This window comes from Scyliorhinus canicula, chromosome 5, assembly GCF_902713615.1.
Source record: "Scyliorhinus canicula chromosome 5, sScyCan1.1, whole genome shotgun sequence".
Classification (NCBI taxonomy): domain Eukaryota; kingdom Metazoa; phylum Chordata; class Chondrichthyes; order Carcharhiniformes; family Scyliorhinidae; genus Scyliorhinus; species Scyliorhinus canicula.
Window position 1 is genome coordinate 135,614,254 of NC_052150.1, and position 23,083 is coordinate 135,637,336.

Genomic DNA, 23,083 nt, shown 5'->3' on the forward strand with positions numbered 1-23,083 from the left:
CGACGACCAAAGCCGAGGGTGTACCGTGTCCGGGTCTCTTTCCTAACAATGCCGGACATCACCTGCAGGAGAAGACTCCGGCTGAGTAGGCAGACGGTGATACATATCTGCAAACTCCTGTCGCACCTCGCCCCACGTGGAACGGGGGGAGGACACGCGATCCCGGTAGCCATCAAGGTGACGGTCGCTCTGAACTTCTATGCTACCGGCTCCTTCCAGTCTCCGAGCGGGGACGTCTCTGGGATCTCCCAGTCATCGGTGCACAGGTGCATCCGGGATGTGACCGACGCCCTCTATGCCATCGCCGATCGCTACATCACCTTTCCCGAGGACCGAGCAAGTCAAGACTCACGAGCCCGTGGATTTGCCAGTGTGGCTGGGATACCGAGGGTTCAGGGGTCAATCGACTGTGTTCACGTCCCCATGCGCCCGCCTGCTGTGGACAAGGAAGTGTTCACAAACAGAAGGGGGACATACTCCATTAATGTCCAGGTGGTATGCGACCCCCACATGAGGTTCATGAACGTCTGTGCAACGTTCCCAGGGAGTGTGCATGACTCCTACATACTAGCGCAGTCGTTCATCCCTGCGATGTTTGAGGGACGTCCCCCCCGGCTGAGGGGCTGGTTGCTAGGTGACAGGGGTTATCCGCTGAGGTCTTGGCTGATGACGCCTATACGGAGGCCTCAGACCAATGCGGAAACACGATACAACGAGGCCCATGCAGCAACCATGGGTGTGGTGGAGCGCTGCCTTGGCCTCCTGAAGATGAGATTCAGGTGCCTGGACCGCTCCGGAGGGGCCCTGCAGTACCAGGCCGACAGGGTCGCTCGCATTGTAGTGGCCTGCTGTGCGCTGCACAACATCGCGATGCAGAGGGGAGATGACCTGTTGCAGCAGGCGGAGGGAGAAGCTAGTGGCAGTGGTGCCAGCACAGAGGAGGAGGAGGAGGAGGAGGAGGAGGAGGAGGAGGAGGAGGAGGAGGAGGACGCTGGCGGAGTGGCGGGCGCAGCACGCAGACACGACCCAGGTGCTGGTGATGTCCAGGAGGCGGCACGACGGACCCGGCAAGGACGGCGGGCACGCGACGCCATGGTGGCAACACGGTTCACGCATCGCATGTGACGTCCCCGATGAACACCAAACCACCACCTGCATCGCTAGTCATGCAGAGGGTCACCACACAACTGCCACCACCACCCCCCCCCCCCCCCCCCCCCCCCTCAGTGTACACTTCTCCACTTCGACATGACGCTTATCACTGGGTACAGACGGAATGGCACAACATTGATGGCTGTGTCAGCGGGTGTGATCAGTGCCATGTGGAATGATGACAGCCCGCTCTGCGAAGAGCTGTGAGCTCAGAATCGTTAGAGAGAGTCTGACCCATGGCAATAGCTGAACCATCCACCTTGGTGGCCGCTGAGTTCGTCACTGACACTCCATCACGTGCCCGCGTGGGCTAGCTGTGGGAGGGGGGTAGGGGCAGGGACTGCACACCCGGCACCGAGGTTTCACCACCCGTCACCCCCAGCGACACTCGGTCACCATCACGATTCCTGTGGCTGTGGAACAATCACACGGTATTACAAGTAAGGTGGAACAGTGCGTTTAATATTAACAATTATTTACAGGTGCCCTAGCCCCTACAACTAAACTGTGCCCTTCACCCGTGCCAACTTACTCAGTGTCTATCTTAGTTGCCTTACGGGCCCTACCACTACGTCTAAGTGAATCCCCAGATGATACAGCAGGAGTGGAGGAGGATTGCTGCGAATCGCCCCCCTCGACTCGTTTCTCCTTGGCTATGCGTTTCCTGGGGCGACCCGGCCTTGATGGGCCAGGCTGCTCTGCGGGCGTCTCGGGTGACATTGTGCCACCCTGCTCTGCCTGCTGCCCACCCGATGCACCAGGGATGGGACGGGGGGAGGCCGAGAATTCCGGGACGTCCCGTGATGGAGTTAATGGGACGGGCCCCGAAACCTCCTCCTCCCCCGGGCCTCACTTTGGGACAGAGGTGCGAGCGGGGAGGTTCCCCGTCGCACCACCGACACCTGGCGCTGCCAGTCCTGGAACGGTATCCACCAGGATCCGAAGGTTTGCAGAGACGGAGTCCAGGGAGTTAGACATTCCCGCCAGGGACTGTGCGATCTCAACCTGTGTGTGCACGACGCCATCCAGCACATGTGTCAGGCGGTTGATGGTCTCCGCGACTGACAGCTGGGACTGTGCTATCGACTGCTGGGACTGTGCCATGGCGTGCTGCGACTGGCCAATGACCTGCTGAGACTCGGCCATGGCCCGCAGGGCGCCGGCAATGTCGGTTTGGCTCTGGCACATTGCTGCCTGTGAGAGGGCAACCCTGTCCAGGGCCGAGGATGACGCGTGCACATTAACCCCAACGTCTTGCATAACCTGACCCATTGCCTCCACCGCGGATGCCACCCGTGCGGTGTCGGACTGGGTCTCTGCCATGAGCGGCACCACTCCCTGCTCTTGGACGCGGTTCGACTCCTCTAACAGCGTCTGCAGAGTCTGGAAGGAAGCCCTCATCCCGTCATTGTTTCCCTGGGTTTCCTGAGGCATCGGCTGTGCGGGTGGGTTGATAAACTCCAGGAACTCCGAAAACGTCTGGGAGCCAGCTGCATCCTGGGCCTGGTCTGGCCTCCGCGAGTCCGGGCCCTCTGTTGCTCCGACCTCCACCTGCTGTACCTGCTCATCTGTGATGTGCCAACCAGACTGTGCCCCAGGAGACTCATCACTAAATAGGCCCGCCGGGGTGTGTATCTCTGGGATGATGGATGTGGTGGGAGAAAGCAGTGCCGCAAGCCCGACGCTCTCAATGGTTAGGTCCTCGTCCATGGTGTGGGGCTGCTCAGCGACAGGAGGGTTGTCCCTGGCCATTTCTGGTGGTGGTGGTGGACCTCGAACCCTCTGTGCGTCCTGGTCCGCAGATTGGGTTGGGGCGGATAGGGCTGCCCGCTGATCGGGCACCCTCTGTTGTGAGGCCCCGGGTGAGGTGGCGGCAGATTCCTGTCTCCGTCTGCAGCCAGACGGCCCTGGTCGTTCGGCATCACGTCCTAGGGAAGAGAATGAGACGGGTTATTTCGATTTGCTCGGCAGGCCGCTGGACGGTCCCAGTGGGCAGGGTGTGTGAAGGGACAGAGGATGGGGAGGTGTCCCAGTGGGCAGGGTGTGTGAAGGGACAGAGGATGGGGAGGTGTCCCAGTGGGCAGGGTGTGTGAAGGGACAGAGGATGGGGAGGTGTCCCAGTGGGCAGGGTGTGTGAAGGGACAGAGGATGGGGAGGTGTCCCAGTGGGCAGGGTGTGTGAAGGGACAGAGGATGGGGAGGTGTCCCAGTGGGCAGGGTGTGTGAAGGGACAGAGGATGGGGGGGGGGGGGGGGGGGGGGGGGGTGTTTGTCTGGGAGGGTTGTCTCACTTGCTGCAGTTCCGCCAACCTCGCATTGCGCGATATCGCGGGTGGCAGACCCCCCAACAAGGTCCAGTGCCCTCTGTTCAAAGGTGCTGAGGGGGTGCATGTTGGGCGAACCCCCTCCAGTCTTGTGCCGCTCACGGTGGTTATGACCGGCCTTGGCCTGTTGGGGGAGGGAACATAGGTAGATCATTACAAAACGGTAGGTATCAGCAGTCCGTTCTGATACTGGCACAGTTTGGGGGGGGCAAGTTGTCATCAGATGATTGCATCTCTCCTCGGGGCCAGAGCGCTGGGTCTGTGACAACTTTGTGAACCACCCTCAAATAACTCTGCCCCAATCCCTCTCCCCCCCCCCCCGGGCAGTTAAGGGGGAGGGATGGTTGTGACTAGGGGGCACCCTCATGGCACTTACCCTGGCAGACCTGGTGAGGTCGTGTAGCTTCTTTCGGCACTGCTCTGCTGAGCGAGGGGTCTGCCCCACAGCACTGACGGCAGCAGCCACGTCACGCCAGGCCTGGCGTACCGTGCTGGCAGGTTGGCGATGCCCTCTCCGCGGGCGGATGATGCCCCTCCTCTGCTCCACGGCATCGAGCAGCGCCTCGACGTCTGCATCAATAAAGCGAGGAGCAGCTTGCCTAGGCTCCGACATCCTGCCCGACAGATTCTGTGGTCGCCCGCGCCTTTTTACGGCGTCGGGCGGCGTCACATGGGCGGGTTCGTGTCGTCGTCGCGTTCCGTCGTCATCACGCACGTAATTGACGCGGCCGCGCTGCTAGCCCATTTCCAGGAAGTGAATCGGTCGGGAAATGAAGCCTTCGCGACCGTCGTAAAAAGGTCCCGATTTTTACGACCGTTTGCCGACTTTCCGCGGGTGCAGAGAATTTCGCCCAATGTGCTTCTGTTTAAAGTTTTTTTAAAAATCTTCTGGATGTTAACAGGACAGCTCACGGATTACATAGTGTTGTATTCTTTGGGGGTTGTATTTGAATTAATGGTTGCTAAGATATTCACTGTAAGTTTTAAAAGGGTTAACTGGAGTTCATAGAATAAGCATTGTTTTGCTTTAAAAGATACTTTTCCATTTCTGCTGTACCACACCTGTGGAGTGGGCCGTGTGCTCCCCATACCACAATCTAGTAAAAGTTGTGGGTCAGGTGAACTCCATGCTACACTTTGGGGTTCTCTGAACCCTGGCCCATAACAAAGGTGACCATAACCAACTGTAACATCAACTGCAGCTGAGACACACATCGCAGGTTCCAAAACGTCTTGGTCCTCCGGAACAGAAATTATGTGGTGTGCTTCCTGCAGGAAACCACACCATTCCAGGAGACAAAGCCAAGTGGCCGCTGGAGTGGCAAGGGGGGTGGTGTACATGATTGGCCTTTAATACTGATGGTGTGGCTATCTGTTGGGTCCACATTTTCAGCCGGAGATCCTGGGGGGGTCAATGAACCTGTGCCAGGCCGATTGCTGCACCTCACGGTCCATGAGGGGGGTGTGGTTCTTCACTTGGTGAATGTCTACACTTGGCCAGCAGCAAATGACGCTCTTTGAATATGTGTCCACTCATCCCATTTCCATCAACACGGGCGAGTGTATCATCCTTGGGAGTGATTTCAACCATGCCCTCGGGGCCAGGGACTGCAATGATACCCAGTGCCATAAGCTTGCGGTGGTGAAGTTAAGGGAGCTGGTCGGGTCCCTTGACTTTGTGAACTTCTGGTGACATCTTCACCCTGACTCCAGCATGTTCATTTGTGTGTCGCTAGGAGTCGGAGTGTTCAGAATCGACCACCTTTATATTTCTCAGGCGTTTGTTTCCTGCGTTCCCTTATTTTCTGTGCAGCAGGCGCCGTGCTCGGACCAGCATCTGGTATGGGCAGAACCCATTCCATTCTGCACTTGGGTGGGGTTGCATGCTGGCACTTTAACAACCTGCTGCTGGAGGACAAGCGGTTCCTGGGCTCATTTTGTTGCTTCCTGGAGCAGGAAACAAGGAGACTTACCCTCCCTGAGGATCCAATCTCTGTACGTTGAGTGTTCAGTTAAAGTTAACAGGTCCCTGATGGCACTCCTTTGTGTTGGGAGAGTAGTGCATCAGGGATACCCCTTGTCTGGCCAACTATATACCACCTGTGTGAAGCCTTTCCTGCGCCTCTTGCAGAGGAGGTTGTCAGTTTTGGTTCTGTGCGGGCCGATTGGCGGGGTGATCCTTTTGGCCTATGCTGACGATGCGCTCCTCATGTTCACTGTGATAAATGGAGGAATTTCAGATATATTTTATTATATGTATTTTGTGCAGTAAGGGATAAATGCCTGGGTTAAAGTGTGTGTGACTGCTGCAGAAGAAGAGCAGACAGTGTGGTTGGACGACCCTCTTGGTCGTCCGCTGCGTGGACCTGTTAATGCCAAGTTTCGCCAGGCCCAGGAGCAGGTTCACGAGGAGGTCCTTCACCTTCCCCACACCTCTCCACACCTGGTGCCCATAGATCAGGAGCGTGGTGCTGAATCGTAACGAAACCTTCAACAACAACGTTGTTAAGAAACTGTAAAGGGAGTGCAGCCTAGGACACTCAACATACATATGGCTCACGGACTCCCCAAGACCTAAAATATGGCAGGATTCTAGGGAGTCCGTGAACTGGTAGAACCGATAATTGTACAGTACTGCTGCTGCACCACCCTCCACCCCAGGTCCCCATGATTTAGGGGACAGACGTTTCTGTAGAGGGACCTCCAGTGGGGACCACCGCCACCAGACGGCAATGATGCAGGCGTGTCTGGACAGCTGGCGAGGACAAGGAGGTGAAAGGTGTGCAGAAGCAGACCATATAGAAAAGCCCTCTGCGCATTGCGAAAAGGCATGGTGGGTATTTCTTTGAGGTGGCTGGTTGTGGGGCACGAGCCCCTGGGGGAGGTTCCGAGGCTTGGGACCAATGTGGAATTCCGTCCGAGCAGCGGTCCACTCAGGCGGGATACCACCCCACATCTACGCTGATGCCACGGAAGACCTCGAGTTTGCCCGTGGACACCACATGCTCCTAATCCAGGGACATCCGGCCGCGAATGAGACCGCGGAAGAAGGACAGACGGCCTAGGTCGGCTGGCCCCCTTGGTCGCCCGCTGCCTGGACCTATTAATGTCAAGTTTGGCCAAGCCCAGGAGCAGGCTCACGTGGAGGTCTTCTGCCTTCCCACCCCCCTCCGTATCAGATGAGCATAGATCAAGAGTGTGGGGGTTGAAGTGCAAACAAAACCTCAACAACGTTGTCAAGAAACCAAAAAGGGAGTTCAACCTTGGACATAAGCACGGTAGCATGGTGGTTAGCATAAATGCTTCACAGCTCCAGGGTCCCAGGTTCGATTCCCGGCTGGGTCACTGTCTGTGTGGAGTCTGCACGTCCTCCCCGTGTGTGCGTGGGTTTCCTCCGGGTGCTCCGGTTTCCTTCCACAGTCCAAAGATGTGCGGGTTAGGTGGATTGGCCATGCTAAATTGCCCGTAGTGTCCTAATAGTAAGGTTAAGGGGGGGAGTTGTTGGGTTACGGGTATAGGGTGGATACGTGGGTTTGAGTAGGGTGATCATTGCTTGGCACAACATCGAGGGCCGAAGGGCCTGTTCTGTGCTGTACTGTTCTATGTTCTATGTTCTATGTTCTATATGCATGCTACACAGTCTCCACCAGGCCGCAAAAGTGGCAGGTCTCTGGGGAGTCCGTGAAGTGACATAACCGGCGGTTTCAGGGCACTGCCATGTGCATCACCCTCCACCCCAGGTCCCCAGATTTTATGGGAAAGGCACCTCCGTAGAGGGACCTCCAGTGGGGACCTCCACTATCGGACAGCAACGAGGCCCGCCAAGGAGTATCTGGTCGGCGGACAAGGAGGTGGAAAGAGCAGGCCGTACAGGAAACCCCTTCACGTGGTGCAAAAGGGCACGGAGGGTATTTCCGCGAGGCAGCTGGGGCTGTGGGGTACCGATGCCCAGGGGCTTGGGACCAATGTGGAATTCCGTCTGAGCAGAGGTCCACTCAGACGGGACACCACCGCACATCTGTGCTGCCTCAAGTTCGAGTGTGCCCTCGGGGCCAAGCACGACCATTTTAAGGCTTTGGATGGCTTCGGTTGCGAGCTGGATGGATACCGCTCCGCGCTTGGCAAGCTCGTAGGACGTCATCCAGCCCACTTCTTTGCCACCCAGCACGTCCCCGATCCTGGTCACCCTGGCAGCCACAGCCCTCCACTCCGCCAGCCACCGGAATGGATATTGATGGAGGTACAGATTCCTGAGCCGCGGCTCCCTGAGCCGCGGCTCCCTAACGACAGCCACTACACCTGACGGGAGAGCTGCGGCGCGTGACGACCATGTTCCAGACTTTGAGAAAGTCCTGTTACAAGACGGATCATTCTTCTAAACTGCTAACATTCTAAACAAAGATAATCACCTATTTAAGGCCCATAGCTGGCAACAGGAAATCCTTCGATGGTCTTCCCACCTCAAGTTTATTCAGTGTGGAAATGGGAAGGTGGTGATAAGCCCCCTCACCTTCCTGTCTGATGAAATACCACCAAAGTTGCCGAGTGGAAGGGGTCAGACATTCTGCCCAGTGATTCTACAAGGAGCTGGACAATGGGATTAGGATTAGGCTCTCTTTCAGTGAGCACAGGCACAATGAGTCGAATGTCCAAAGTTCTTTGATCCAGGCAATATTTGGTGTTGCATTATTAGACTGCTAAATCCTGTTTGCAAATCCGAAGGGAGGGGGAGCTTGATCCTGTTTGTTGACAGGCTTGAGCGCTGCCTGTCTCTGATTGGCTGGGACTGCGACTTGTGTTTCTCTCACTGTATAAGAGAACATTTTGCCTGAAATCTCAAAAGGGACAAAGTACATGTCAGCGTCATTGTGATCACATGTGAGTACAGTACCTGCCACATGAAAACGTGCATCAATATTTTCAATAGCGGATCCATAGATTTTGATAACCAGTTAGTTTAATCGCCGGTAAACCAAGCAAGCTACTGCACACCTTGAAACGGCGTTTAATACATTCGGATTAGGAATTATTGCAACGTCAACCATGTTAAATGTAACAAGGCAATGTTAGCAGATGTTACGATGAGTAAAATAGACTGTTTTATACATTTGCAATTAGGTTGGTGAAGCTGGGTAGGCGCGCAGGGAATTACACAAATAGTTCGCAACAATTGAATTTGACCTGGACTCAGTCACTTTACCTTTGAAGGGACGTGCGCTCATTTTGCTGTCAGCAGTTAGGTCGTATATCGATCTCTGTGTTTCTTTCGGCTGTGCAACAATTCCCGATTGTTTTATTTTTGATGAAAATTCTGCATTTCCCTTTAGTTGGAATCTGAAGTAAAAAGCCATGGATTTGGAAGAATTTCGAACGAGGGGTAAAGAGATGGTGGATTATATCATTGATTACTGGGAAACCATCGAACAACGTCGCGTTTATCCGGCAGTGCAGCCCGGGTATCTACGACCCCTCATTCCGGACAGCGCACCCCAGGGACCCGAAAGCTTTGAGGATCTGATGGCGGACATCGAGAGAGTCATTATGCCGGGGGTGAGCAAATTTAACCCACAAGTTCATTCCCTGATTTAAAAATTTCTGCATAAACCTGCTCCCCGGAATTAAGAAATGCTGAAAAAATTATTCTCAAACTACCTGTTGCCATGTGTTTGAATGACAAGATCAAGAACTGACAACTTGGAAAGTCACATTGTGTAAGAATTAAACCAAACACCCAGTTATTATAGCAGGCAGCAGTAAATATGGATTGGGATTTAGTTTATTTTTTCTAGAAGCCCTCCAGTGCAGAAGGAGGCCATTCGTCCCATCGAGTCTGCGCTGAACCTCAGAAAGAGCACCCCACTGAGACCCAATCTCTCACCCTAGCCCCCTAACCCAACCCAACCTTTGGGCAATTTAGCATGGCCAATCCACCTAAACTGCACATCTTTGGACTGTGGGAGGAAACCCACACAGACACGGGGAGAATAGGCAATCTCCACACAGGGTTGATTAGTGAGATCAGTGAACATCACATTGGCGATCGGTAGGAGTTTTTTGACACCTCCTTTTGTAATGTACATTGTATTTAATGTGATCATGTGTTTTCGTTCTCAGGTAACCCACTGGCAAAGTCCTCACTTTCATGCATATTTCCCCGCCGCTATCTCCTTACCTGGTTTTCTGGGTGACATGTTGTGTGGTGGCATCGGTTGCGTTGGATTTTCCTGGGTAAGAACCTTCTTTCTGTTTTACACACGACATTTAGTGATAACGGACAAATGCATTCAAACACGCCAGTTAGTAGAGTGCAATGGCACCGAGTGAGCGTTTTTCTCCTGTTTATCATGGCTGTTCTTTTTCTTTAAAAAAACAATTTTGGAGGAAACTTTATTTGGTGTTGATACCAACTGCCTGAGTTCATGTAATCGTCAGGACATTGTTTTTCTGTGCACAAGAGATTATTGCAGATTGAGGAAGTTGCAAATCAATAACAGATCAATTTGACAATATTGTTAAACTGCCACTCAGCATATTATTAAATGTCAGTGTGAATTTGCAGCAGATCACATATCCTGTTGATTCTTTTGCCATTTGACTAGTATTGGTGTCTTCCGCATCTCATCCCTTCTACCAATGCAAAATAGTTTCTCACTGCTCTTTCCAGACGCCCCATACTTTAGGCATATCCATTAATTGTCTCCTCAAATTCCTTTCAGTAAAACTACACAAGCCTCACTGTCTCAATGAGATGGCTAGGGAAATTGCAGATGCACTAGTGATGATTTACCAAAATTCACTAGACTCTGGGGTGGCCCCGGTGGATTAGAAATTAGCAATCATGACACCACTGTTTAAAAAAGGAGGTAGACAGAGAGCAGGAAATTATGGGCCAGTGAGCTTAACTTCGGTAGTAGGGAAGATGCTGGAATCTTTCATCAAGGAAGAAATAACGAGGCATCTGGATAGAAATTGTCCCATTGGGCAGACACAGCATGGGTTCATAAAGGGCAGGTCGTGCCTAACTAATTTAGTGGAATTTTTTGAGGACATTACCAGTGCAGTAGATAACCGGGAGCCAATGGATGTGGTATATCTGAATTTCCAGAAAGCCTTTGACAAGGTGCCACACAAAAGGCTGCTGCATAAGATAAAGATGCATGGCATTAAGGGTAAAGTAGTGGATAGAGGATTGGTTAATTAATAGAAAGCAAAGAGTGGGGATTAATGGGTGTTTCTCTGGTTGGCAATCAGTAGCTAGTGGTGTCCCTCTGGGATCCGTGTTGGGCCCAGAATTGTTCACAATTTACATAGCTCATTTGGAGTTGGGGACCATGGGCAATGTGTCCAAGTTTGCAGATGACACTAAGACGAGTGGTAAAGCGAAACGTGCAGAGGATACTGGAAGTCTGCAGAGGGATTTGGATAGGTTAAGTGAATGGGCTAGGGTCTGGCAGATGGAATACAATGTTGACAAATGTGAGGTTATCCATTTGGTAGGAATAACAGCAAACGGGATTATTATTTAAACGCTAAAATATTAAAGCATGCTGCTGTGCAGAGAGACCTGGGTGTGCTAGTGCATGAGTCACAAAAAGTTGGTTTACAGGTGCTACAGGTGATTAAGAAGGCAAATGGAATTTTGTCCTTCATTGCTAGAGGGATGGAGTTTAAGACTAGGGAGGTTATGCTGCAATTGTGTAAGGTGTTAGTGAGGCCACACCTGGAGTATTGTGTTCAGTTTTGGTCTCCTTACTTGAGAAAGGACGTACTGGCACTGGAGGATGTGCAGAGGAGATTCACTAGGTTAATCCCAGAGCTGAAGGGGTTGGATTACGAGGAGAGGTTGAGTAGAAGGGACTGTACTCGTTGGAATTTAGAAGGATGAGGGGGGATCTTATAGAAACATTTAAAATTATGAAGGGAATAGATAGGATAGATGCGGGCAGGTTGTTTCCACTGGTGGGTGAAAGCAGAACTAGGGGACATAGCCTCAAAATAAGGGGAAGTAGATTTAGGACTGAGTTTAGGAGGAACTTCTTCACCCAAAGGGTTGTGAATCTATGGAATTCCTTGCCCAGTGAAGCAATTGAGGCTCCTTCATTAAATGTTTTTAAGGTAAAGATAGATAGTTTTTTGACGAATAAAGGGATTAAGGGTTATGGTGTTTGGGCCGGAAAGTGGAGCTGAGACCACAAAAGATCAGCCATGATCTCGTTGAATGACGGAGCAGGCTCGAGGGGCCAGATGGCCTACTCCTGCTCCGAGTTCTTATGTTCTTATGTTCTTATGTTCTTATGTCTCTCCCTAGTGACGCTGTGAACACTATTTCCCACACCCCCTGTGATGCTCTCTCCTCTCTTTACCCCCTCCCAGTGATGCTGCACACCTTCTTCCCTCTCCCCACCCCCCCTTAGTTAATCTTTCATCAATTCCCCAGTGACAGACAGATCCTTCTTGATATAGTAGAGATCTGGAGGAGGAGGCAATCAACTTCCTCCCCCAAATCTCTTGCATTGAACCAGAAGCAGAATCCAATCCTTCCTGAGAAGAAAAACGGAGACCTGGTGGTAGGATTGCAGTTCTTTGCAATCCTTTCCCATTGAGAGTGTTTCCGCTTGCCTGAACTCCCCAGTGTAGCGAGAGATCTCTGTGACCCCAGAAACATCTCCCACGCGCATCCCCCCAGCCTGAATGTACTATGGGGGGAGCCCCCCCCCCCACACCCCCATGTAGAGAACACCTGGCCCGATCGTTTTGCAACATTTTTGCCAGCTAAGCACATTGGCAGTGCAACCTAGCACCCAGTTGGCAGTACCATTTGGGCATCTTGGCAGTACCAGGCTGGCAGCCAGGTTTCACCAGCAGTGCCAGGGCAGCACCTGACCCAAAGGACATGCAGCTGGAGCCTCCAATTTCCTGGGAGACCCCCATGAGTGCCGTTCCATCTGGTCCCAGTTTGCAGAGACCAGTACCAAACACGCATGCCCGAGGTCCCCAATGGCGATGGAGATAGATCCCAAAGTCTCAGATACCTCGGGAATCTGCACATTAAAATGAGACAAGCTGTCTTGTTGCAATACGCAGATTTGCCAAAAAGTGTTCCTGCCCACAATGGCAGAGTTTACATGTCAATGACTCACAAGATCGCGTTAGAACTCACGACGCATTGCGAGCGGGGTAGATCCTGGGAGAAGGGTCTCTAGGCTTTTATCGGCCATGCTGAGCCACGGCGAGCTGACTTTCAGGCACAATGTGGCAATCGGATCGTGCCTTACATCTTATCCTTCTCCCCCTGTCCCCCTCCTATTCCTGTTCCTTGCTCCTCACCACCCCCTACATGTTGCCTCATCCACTTCCTTCAGCCACCATCTCTTAAACCCTTCTCTCCCAATTGCCCCCACTTTCATCCTTTTTCTGCCTCCAATCAAACCCTCTCCATTTTGTCGGTATAATTTCCACCCTGCCCTCCAACTTTGCTCAGCTTGAAACCTGCACTTGGTCTTGGAGGCTGTGTGCAATGTGGCAGAAGGTAATCTAGTATTTTTTATTCAAAATTTTAAACACTCCATACCCCGTCCAATTTTACACAACCTCATTGGGATGGGTACCTCTACACATGCAAACTGTCCTCCGTGATGATTATTGGGATCACCTTCACCTTATTGTGATGACCTTCACCTGGGGATTTAGAGATGTGGTTGGCAATTACTGGTAGTAGCTAAGGGGAGATTTGTGGCTGTGTTGGAAAGGTAGACTTGGAGTCTACCTTTTTATCTTTTAAAAAAAATCTTTTTATTCTCCACATTTTCATCAATCAAATGAAAAACAAACAAAATAACAATCCCAAAAAACAATAATCCCCTCAACACACAGTCCAATACATCCATTTGTACATTCCAGGTAAAAGTTAACAACAATACAGTGAAAAAGTGAACCCATCCCCGCCCCTAGTGTTTAGTGGCAACATGTTTCCGAAAGTGCATGATAAACCATCCCTATGAATTGTAAAACCCCTCCGTTCCGCTGAGCTCAAATTTCACCTTCTCAAGGGTGAAGAATTCAAGTAGGTTGTCACACCGAGGCTCAGGGCGGAGAAGCTGATCTCTACCCCAACAGGACTCGCTTCCAGGCAATTAGCAAGGTAAAGGCTAAAACATCTGTCCCTGCAGCTCGGGCCGGTGCGACACCTCGAAAATGGCCTCTAAGGGACCCGGTTTCAAGTCCAAATGTAGTACCCCTGAGATGATGCGAAAGATCTCCCTCCAATACCTCTCCAGCTTCGGACAGGACCTAAACATATCTACATGATTTGCAGGGCCGTCCCACACCGCTCACAGACATCCTCCACTCCCTCGAAGAGCCTGCTCATCGTCGCCCTCGTGAGGGTCGCCCTATATATGACCTTCAACTGTATCAGCCCCAACCTCATGCAAGAGGTTGAGGCGTTCACCCTTCGTAGCACCTCATACCACAAATATTATTTCTTTACCTCCCCCAACTCTTCTTCCCACTTGGTCTTAATCCTTTCCATGGACACCCCTTGCCCTCCTCCAAAACCTTTCCGTACATTGCCGACACCACCTCATTCTCCAATCCCCCTGGCATCCATACTTCTTCCAAAAACAAGGAGACCAGCACGATCGGGAAGCTCGGAAACTCGTTCCTTGCAAAGTCTTGGTGCTGCAAGTACCTAAATCCTTCCCCTTGCGCCAGTCCACGCTTCTCCCCCAACTCTTCCAACCTCGCAGAATGTCCTCCCAGGAATGGCTCTTTCCTGATCTCTCTCTCCTCCCATCTCCAAAACCAACCATCCAGCCTCCCTGGCTCAAACTTGTGATTCTCCCTGATCGGCATCCCGCCATACCCAGCCCCCAACTTAAAATGCTGCCTCAAATCGTCAGCATTGCCACCACCAGACTCCCAGAATACTTGCTCGGGGCCATCAGAAGTGGTGCCATTACCTGCCCCCTGAGCCCCGACCCCCGACACAAAACCTCCTCCATCCTAACCCAGCAGGACAGCCCTCCTCCGCCCAGTCCCTAAAAAACAAATAAATCAGATAAACAAACCCAGTTCAAACGTACAAACCCCCAAAAACTGCCATGGTGAAAAACAGGCAACTACACACTTAAATCCCAAATAACAACATGAAATAGGACTATATGCAGCCTTCCAACACCCTACCCTCACTCCAAGACCAGATCCCAGTCTCATTTTTGCCCCAGTCCTTCTGCCTTCACAAAAGCCTCTGCTGCCTCCATCATCTCAAAGTAGAGGTCCTTGGAGTTGTATGTCACTATCAACTTCACTGGATACACCATGCCAAACTTCACACACTCCTGTACAGTGCTGCCTTCCGTCAGCTGAAAGGCCATCTGCTTTCTTGCCAGCTCCATGGTTAGGTCCTGGTATATGCGAATACCAGATCCTGCCCCCTTCACCTCACACTTCTGTGGGCAGCACTGTAACACAAGTGGATAGCACTGTGGCTTCACAGCACCAGGGTCCCAGATTCGATTCCCCGCTGGGTCACTGTCTTTGCGGAGTCTGTGTGGGTTTCCTCTGGGTGCTCCGGTTTCCTCCCACAGTCCAGAGACGTGCAGGTTAGGTGGATTGGCCATGATAAATTGCCCTTAGTGACCAAAACAAAAGTTAGGAGGGGTTATTAGGTTGCAGGGATAGGGTGGAAATGAGGGTTTAATTGGGTCGGTGCAGATGCGATGGGCCGAATGGCTTTCTTCTGCACTGTATGTTCTATGTACCATATACTTCTGTTTCGCCCAACTCAGGACCTTCTCCTTCACATGGACCGTCTCCTTCTCCTTCAGGGCAGCATGGTAGCATAGTGGTTAGCATAATTGCTTCACAGCTCCAGGGCCCGAGGTTCAATTCCCGGCTTGGGTCACTGCCTGTGCGGAGTCTACACGTTGTCCCCATGTGTGCGTGGGTTTCCTCCGGGTGCTCCGGTTTCCTCCCACAGTCCAAAGATGTGCAGGTTAGGTGGATTGGCCATGCTAAATTTCCCTTAGTGTCCAAAATTGTCCTTAGTGTTGGGTGGGGCTACTGGTTTATGGAGATAGGGTGGAGATGTGGGCTTGGATAGGGTGCTCTTTCCAAGAGCTGCTGCAGACTCGATGGGCTGAATGGCCTCCTTCTTCACTGTACATTCTATGATTCTATAGTACCAGTGAAAATAAATTATGACTGCCCTTGCCGGTTCATTCGCTTTTGGTTTAGGCTTCAACGACCGATGAGCCGATCCAGTTCATATCGGTGGGAGGATGGGAACGTTGTTATTGAAATGGGGATTGACATTGCATTCGTTATTGATTGTTTATTGTTGGGTGTAAATTTGGGAGAAAATGTGAAAAAGGAGAATAAAAATATTTTTAAAAATATATATTTATGTCTCCTCCTTTTGAACAGTATTAGAACAATGTTGTGATGTGACTTTTATGTTTAGCTCATGTGGTGTAAGCAAATTCCTGTTTTTACTTTCAGGCTTCGAGCCCCGCATGTACGGAGTTAGAGACTGTGATGCTTGACTGGCTGGGGAAGATGCTGAATCTGCCTGAAGATTTTCTAGTTGAGACTGGCGGAGAAGGTGGTGGAGTGATACAGGTAAAAAAAAAGTTCAATCGTCGGTTATAAAGATTGGAAACTTTACAATTGCATAGGAATTGCTGGAAAAATCAGGGTGAATTCATAGCACCTGTCATTATTCGTGAGTACAAAATTCAGCAATTTATGACCAAGAAGCAATCGTCAGAAGTAGTGAAATGCAATAAATTGCTTGACAATTTTCGCCACTCCACATATAGCTAGCAAATACAATGAACTCACTGTCAATATCCACAAAAGTCACAAGTATGTATGAATCACTCCATAGCCATTTAGGGCAGCAGATTCATGTTGTTAAGATAATAATGGCTTGATCTGAACTTAATCTTGAAGGCCCAGACAAGGAACGATTAAACCTCCCAAGTTTCACTCCTATTGGTAGAAAATTGTTCTGGAGAATTTTAAAATGTATCTCTCTCATTTCCCGTTTATTTATTTCTCTCTCTTAATCCAGCCTTTCTTTCCCTCACTTTATGTATCTTTCTGTATCCTTCCCTCACTTTATCTTTCTGTGTCTAATTTGACTCTAATTACCCTACTTCCTTCCATGCAGTTGTGTCCCTGTCCTTTTGTGCCATTGATGAAGGAGATAGACTGTTGAACACATTGTTGACGAGGTGTAGGAAGCAGAAAGTGAAGGCTTACCGCTGGACTCCAAATCCTCAACTACAGCCAGAAAATGTCCCATTCTTTTTGTCTCTTCAGGGCATTATTTAAATTGATGCTTTAATTCGTAAAACATACATTCGAATCAGCTGTTTCAGTCAAAAACAAGCCGTTTAGAACAGTATGAATGATTACAGTTTGTAATTGTTCATCAGATTATATCACTGGGGATTAAGTTGGACTTGTGGAAGGGTGGCCCCCTTAAGAGATGAGCCTTGCGGTCCACATAACTGGTTCGGGACCAATCATTCATGAGAGCGCAAATCCCGACCATTAGAGAGGAAGCGTGAAGCCCTTGAAACAGGGGCCAGGGCAGTGCGGATCCGAGAGCCAGAGAGTGAAGATCTAATCATCATTGCTCTGTGCCTGTATATAGTCGCCATTGCATCTTGTTAATAAAGCTCCTGGTTGTAACTGGAAGTCTCCAGTGTATTCTCTCGAGCAACCATAAATGCAAAACATACAAAACACGCAATTGTCTTTTCTGTTGAAGTTGCTCATACTTCTTCCTCACCACAGGCACACTATGGCTATGCCAGCTGACCAGTGCAGCAACTAGTCAACAGCACCTCTGAGGCACAAGACCTGGACCACCTCAAAGAACAAAAGCCACATGAGAACACCACTACCTGCTAGTTCCCCTCCAAGTCTCGCACTATCCTGACATAAAAATAAATGCCCATTTGTCCATGCTGCTTGGACAATATCCTGAAACTCCCCAACAACGCTGTGGGATGGTATCACTAATCGGACTGCAGAATACCATAAAGTGGCTCACAACCACCTTCTCAAGGGAAATGAGGGATGGACAATAAATGCTGGCCATGCAAGAAACTTCCATTTCCTGTGACTGGGTATATTTAAAGGACAAACCTGCATTACTGCAGAGCCAAATGCGCTGGTGCTGCAGCCAGAGCCCTGCTGCTGTAATAGAAAGGACGGAAACCACAATTTAAAGAGCAGAAGGACCAAACACATGTTTACACGTTAGTGCTGGGGTCTTATCTTGGGATGGGAGGTCCACCAATGAACAAGGAAAGTTTGCCAGTGCTCCCTGGGGTTTCCCATCATACTTTCTGAGCTGTCACTGGGATTGGCCTTTTCAGTAACGACAAGAGTAGCCTTGCTTGTCACCATTTTCATGCAGTAGTTGCTGAAGGGGTACCTTCCCTTCTCTGCCAGAATGATAGAGGAGAAAAGAATGGATCAGGATAATGATGTAGCAGTTCGGTTCATCCTTATTTTCCTGTTTTTTCTGCAACCAAGCTGCTTGATTTCAGGTTGGATTGGAAAATACAGGCCCTTGCTTCAGCTGAATCGTTATTTAATGGTGAAATGTAAATCGCCATAGCCCCAAGGGCCATAGGCTGCTCTCCCCTTTTGAAGGGAAGAGCTGACTGTTGGTGATTTAACCTGAGGGTTACCACACCTCGGGCAAAGGGCAAGGTTGAGAAGACGGGCCTCTATAGATAACCTCAGTCGGTACAGGAATTGAGCCTGTGCTGATAATGTCACTCCGCATCACAACCCAGCCGTCTAGCCAACTAAGCTAATTTCCTTGTGAATCTTACATGGTTAAAGCAAACTAAAACTGGTGATAATAATACTGATTTGTACCAAAGATTTTTTTTTCAGATAGTGAAAGCAATAACTGTTCAAAAGCAGTGATCTTTGATAAAAATAGCTCAAATATTACAGCCTGTGTGCCATTATTCCCATTATTTGATGTTTATCCTTTGCAAATGTCAATCCCTTTGTTAGGAGCATATGATTGCTTGCATTTCAGCATGTGCAAAATTGTTAAATGTTTATGATGGTAAAAACCTTTCCAATTTAATTGGAATCTGTGAATCTGCTGCTGACATTGATTTCCTGCATCCTGCGATAATAGCAGACAGGCAGCCTAAATCCATTTTTGTTTCTGAGATGTAATTTTGATGTTGGCAAAGCATGGGTTTGAATGTTATTCGGTCAGTTGTTGTGTCTGTCACCTGGTAGCAACCTGATTGCAAATATATTTCAGCTGCCACTTGAAGCAGGTTGCAGATGAAAGGAAATTATAGCTATAGATTTTTGATGAGTGGAAGAGTATGCGTCAGCTTTGACCAGATTTTCTTTTCCTCTTATGCATGACTCACCATAGCAACGATTGTCTGTATTGTGTCAACCGTGAAGTAAAATGTATCTTAGCAACTTATTATGAGATTTCCTCTCTACTAGCGCTGATACAAACAGCTACAAAGTGCTTGTGTGATATACAGAGATTAAAGATCAACTTGTTAGCAGTCCAGCAATTATAGGGCAGAAATTGCAAGGCTCCAATGCCAGTAAGGACCTTGCTGCAAACAAGTGTGGGGCAGAAATTATGTTTGTCGTGTGTTACAATGGTATAAAGAATCGCTCATAAGGGGTTTCCATCACCCCTGTGACGTATTAGCAGAGATGGCGTGTCATTGGATGATGGTGGGATCTACCGGTCCCGCCGCTGTCAACGGGTATTCATTTTGTGCCCACTCTTTGCCGCTAAGTAACCCACGGCAGGAACGGACAGTAAATTTCAGTCACGTTATGGGTTGATTAATTAAGTTTGGGCACAAGTGAACAGATAGCTTGAGGGCATCAGAGCTGCAGAGCTCTGTGTCTATGTTGTTCTCCAGGCTTGTTCGCATAACACAGTTTCATAAAAGTGATAGGATGCTGCTATTCCTTAATTCTATATTACAACAGTACTATACAAGGAGTCTATCCTGGGCGGCACATTAGCACAGTGGTTAGCACTGTTCTTCACAACGCCAGGATCCCAGGTTCGATTCCTGGCTTGGGTCACTGTCTGTGCGGAGTCTGCATGTTCTCCCCGTGTCTGCGTGGGTTTCCTCCGGGTGCTCCGGTTTCCTCCCACTGCTCCGGTAGTGGCCTCGTTCTCCCTCCATCTCACAGCTTAAAACTATTACAATCCCTTGGCCAGACCTCAAAGAAATTCCATAAGCTGCCTAACCATTAACTGGTTCATGGAAAACCTTTTGCTCCTTCAGGGGATGAAGTCTCGTCTTCAGGAGCTGCCAGTCAATCAAATGGTTGGGAGCTCTTGAATCACAGAAATGCTACTGGTGGCAGTAGCCACTGCTGGGCCTGCAGACAAGAACCCAACCTCAAGGAGCCATAGATCCAGAAAGCCAGGTTAATCTAAGTTTCCACTGAGGCCAGGCTGGCAGGCATGGCAAGGGAGGTGGGTGACTGAATTCGGGATGGTATGGTGGTGAGGAGGGTACATGTGGGCTGGTGAGTTCTTTGAAGGAAGGATGGTTTCCATTTAGCAACGGAAATAAGTCATTAATTTCACAGAGCAAAGAACAATACAGCTTAGGAACAGGCCCTTCGCTGTCCAAGCCTGTGCCGATCACATGTCCTGATCACGTGTCCTATCTGGACCAAATGCCTGTATCCTTCTATACCCCATTTGTTCATGTGTCTATCCGGATAAGTCTTGAAGGTCACTAACGTATCTGCCTCAATCATCTCACTTAGCAGTACATTCCAGGCCACCACCACCCTCTGTAAAAAGACTTCCCCTGCACATCTCCACTGAACCTACCCCCTCTCACCTTGAACTTGTGTCCCCCTTGACGTCCGGTGGAGACCATGGAGTGAACGGTCGCACATTTAGCAGCTCCCGCTCTTAGTGGTCTTTTGACGGCTTTTAAGCTGGATTTTTTTTTAACATAGAATTACATAGAATTTACAGTGCAGAAGGAGGCCATTCGGCCCATCGAGTCTGCACCGGCTCTTGGAAAGAGCACCCTACCCAAGGTTAACACCTCCACCCTCTCCCCATAACCCAGTACCCTACCCAACACTAAGGGCAATTTTGGACACCAAGGGCAATTTATCATGGCCAATCTACCTAACCTGCACATCTTTGGACTGTGGGAGGAAACCGGAGCACCCGGAGGAAACCCACGCACCCACGGGGAGGATGTGCAGACTCCACACAGACAACGACCCAAGCCGGAATCGAACCTGGGACCCTGGAGCTGTGAAGCGATTGTGCTATCCACAATGCTACCGTGCTGCCACTTCTTCTGTGTCCCATTTCTGTGGGACTTTTTCAACATAAGTGGATAAAAGCGAGAGGCAAAGAAGGCGACCCCTAATTTATGGAGCTGTGGCCAAAAAACAGTCGTATAAGAAGAAATCAAAAGTTGGTTGGAAGTGAAGTTCTGATTTTGGTGGATGCAATGGTAGAGAAGCAAAGCTCGACCACGCCAGCTGAATGGACGATGGATTAGTGGGTTAAATACTTAGATTAAAGTTCACCCGGCAAGGAGTGTGCGGAGGACCTGACCCGGGTGGTGGCATCGATTTAAGGAGGTAGTCGAACGGCTGGAGGAGAAAGTGATGACCCAGGGGCAGGCAATTCAAAAGTTGCAGGAGCTGGCAGCGGAACAAGAAGAGCAGTCCACTGCGATGGCAATGGAAATTAATATCTTACCGGATTAACAGAAACAGCTGTTGGAGAAGGTTTAGGACCTGGAGAATCGTTCTCGGAGGCAGAATGTCCGGATCATCAATTTGCCAGAGGGGAAGGAGGGATTGGATGCCGCTGCGTATGTGGGGAAGATGCTGGAGAAGATGCTCGGGGAAGATGCTCGGCGAAGATGCGTTCGACAGGCCATTGTCAACAGTGAGCCAGCTACAGTGTTGACTTTGTTTGCACTGAGTGCTGAATTTGGGTGCATTTGAGTGCCATAGTGAGAGTTTGGTGACTGAGGGAGTGCTGAATTTGGGTGCATTCGAGTGCTATAGTGAGAGTTTGGTGACTGAGGGAGTGCTGAATTTGGGTGCATTTGAGTGCTATAGTGAGAGTTTTGTGACTGAGGGAGTTAGGTGAGGAGGGAGTAAGGTGCTCCTTTCATTTCCTACATTTCCTCAAAGAGCGAGAAGGGAGCCGGGAGTTTAGATAGAGCAGCTGACTGGGAACAGAGTCGGAGGGCGGAGTTCCAGTTGGTTCACAGTGCAGCCGTATTCTGTAAGGTAAGAGGGGATGGAGGCGAGGGCAGTTGCATGCTCCTCCTGTAGGATGTGGATGGTGAGGGATACCACCGGTGTCTCGGATCGTGTCTTCAGGATACTTAAGGGGGAGGGTGAGCAGCCAGAAGTCATGGTGCACATTGGTACCAACGACGTAGGTAGGAAAAGGGGTGTGGATGTAATAAACGAGTTTAGGGAGTTAGGATAGAAGTTTAAAGCCAGGACAGACAGAGTTGTCATCTCTGGTTTGTTGCTGGTGCCACGTGATAGCGAGGCTAGGAATAGGGAGAGAGTGCAGTTGAAGACGTGGCTGCAGGAATGGTGTAGGAGGGAGGGCTTCAGGTATTTGGACAATTGGAGCGCATTCTGGGGAAGGTGGGAAGTGTACAAGTAGGACGGGTTGCATCCGAGTCAGAGAGGCACCAATATCCTGGGAGGGAGGTTTTCTAGTACTCTTTGGGAGGGTTTAAGCTAATTTGGCAGGGGAATGGGAACCGGATTTGTAGTCCAACAACTAAGGTAACCGATGTTCAGGACGTCAAAGCATGTAGTGAGGCAGTGGGGAAGGTAACACTGACAAAGGAGAGTATTTGCAAGCATGGAGATGGGTTGAAGTATGTATACTTCAACGTAAGAAACATCAGGAATAAGGTGGGTGAACTTAAGGCATGGATCGGTACTTGGGACTACGATGTGGTGGTCATCACGGAAACTTGGAAAGAAGAGGGGTAGAAATGGTTGTTAGAGGTTCCTGGTTATCGATGTTTCAATAAAATTAGGGAAGGTGGTAAAAGAGGTGAGGGGGGTTACATTGTTAATTAGAGGTAGTATAACAACTGCAGAAAGACAGTTTGAGGAGGACCTGCCTACTGAAGTAGTATGGGTTGAAGTCAAAAATAGGAAAGGAGCTGTCACCTTGTTAGGAGTTTTCTATAGGGCCCCCAATAGCAGCAGAGATGTGGAGGAACAGATTGGGAAACAGATTTTGGAAAGATGCAGAAATCACAGGTTAGTAGTCATGGGTGACTTCATCTTCCCAAATATTGAGTGGAAACTCTTTAGATCAAATAGTTTGGATGGGGTGGTGTTTGTGCAGTGTGTCCAGGAAGCTTTTCTAACACAGTATGTAGATTATCCGACCAGAGGGGAGACCATATTGGATGTGGTACTTGGTAATGAACCAGGGAAGTGATAGATTTGTTAATAGGGGAGCATTTTGGAGATAGTGACCACAATTTTGTGACTTTCACTTTAGTAATGGAGTGTGTAATAGGTGCGTGCTACAGGGCAAGGT

The 23,083-nt window shown here is 49.9% G+C and overlaps 1 protein-coding gene across 4 annotated transcripts in view; it reads left to right on the forward strand.

Moving 5' to 3' along the window:
- Positions 1–8,195: 8,195 nt before the first annotated feature.
- LOC119966288 (aromatic-L-amino-acid decarboxylase-like) overlaps positions 8,196–23,083 on the forward strand; it is a 195,394-nt gene continuing 180,506 nt past the window's right edge. The window contains exons 1-4 of one of the 4 annotated variants that reach the window (XM_038797742.1): positions 8,196–8,352; positions 8,802–9,024; positions 9,589–9,702; positions 15,976–16,095. In XM_038797742.1, coding sequence (XP_038653670.1) covers positions 8,824–9,024; positions 9,589–9,702; positions 15,976–16,095 — 435 coding nt within the window. In that variant the 5' untranslated portion in view covers positions 8,196–8,352; positions 8,802–8,823. Of the gene's footprint in view, positions 8,353–8,423; positions 8,442–8,508; positions 8,527–8,801; positions 9,025–9,588; positions 9,703–15,975; positions 16,096–23,083 lie in introns of those variants that run through there. The other 3 variants (XM_038797739.1, XM_038797741.1, XM_038797740.1) reach the window with 3 other exon arrangements.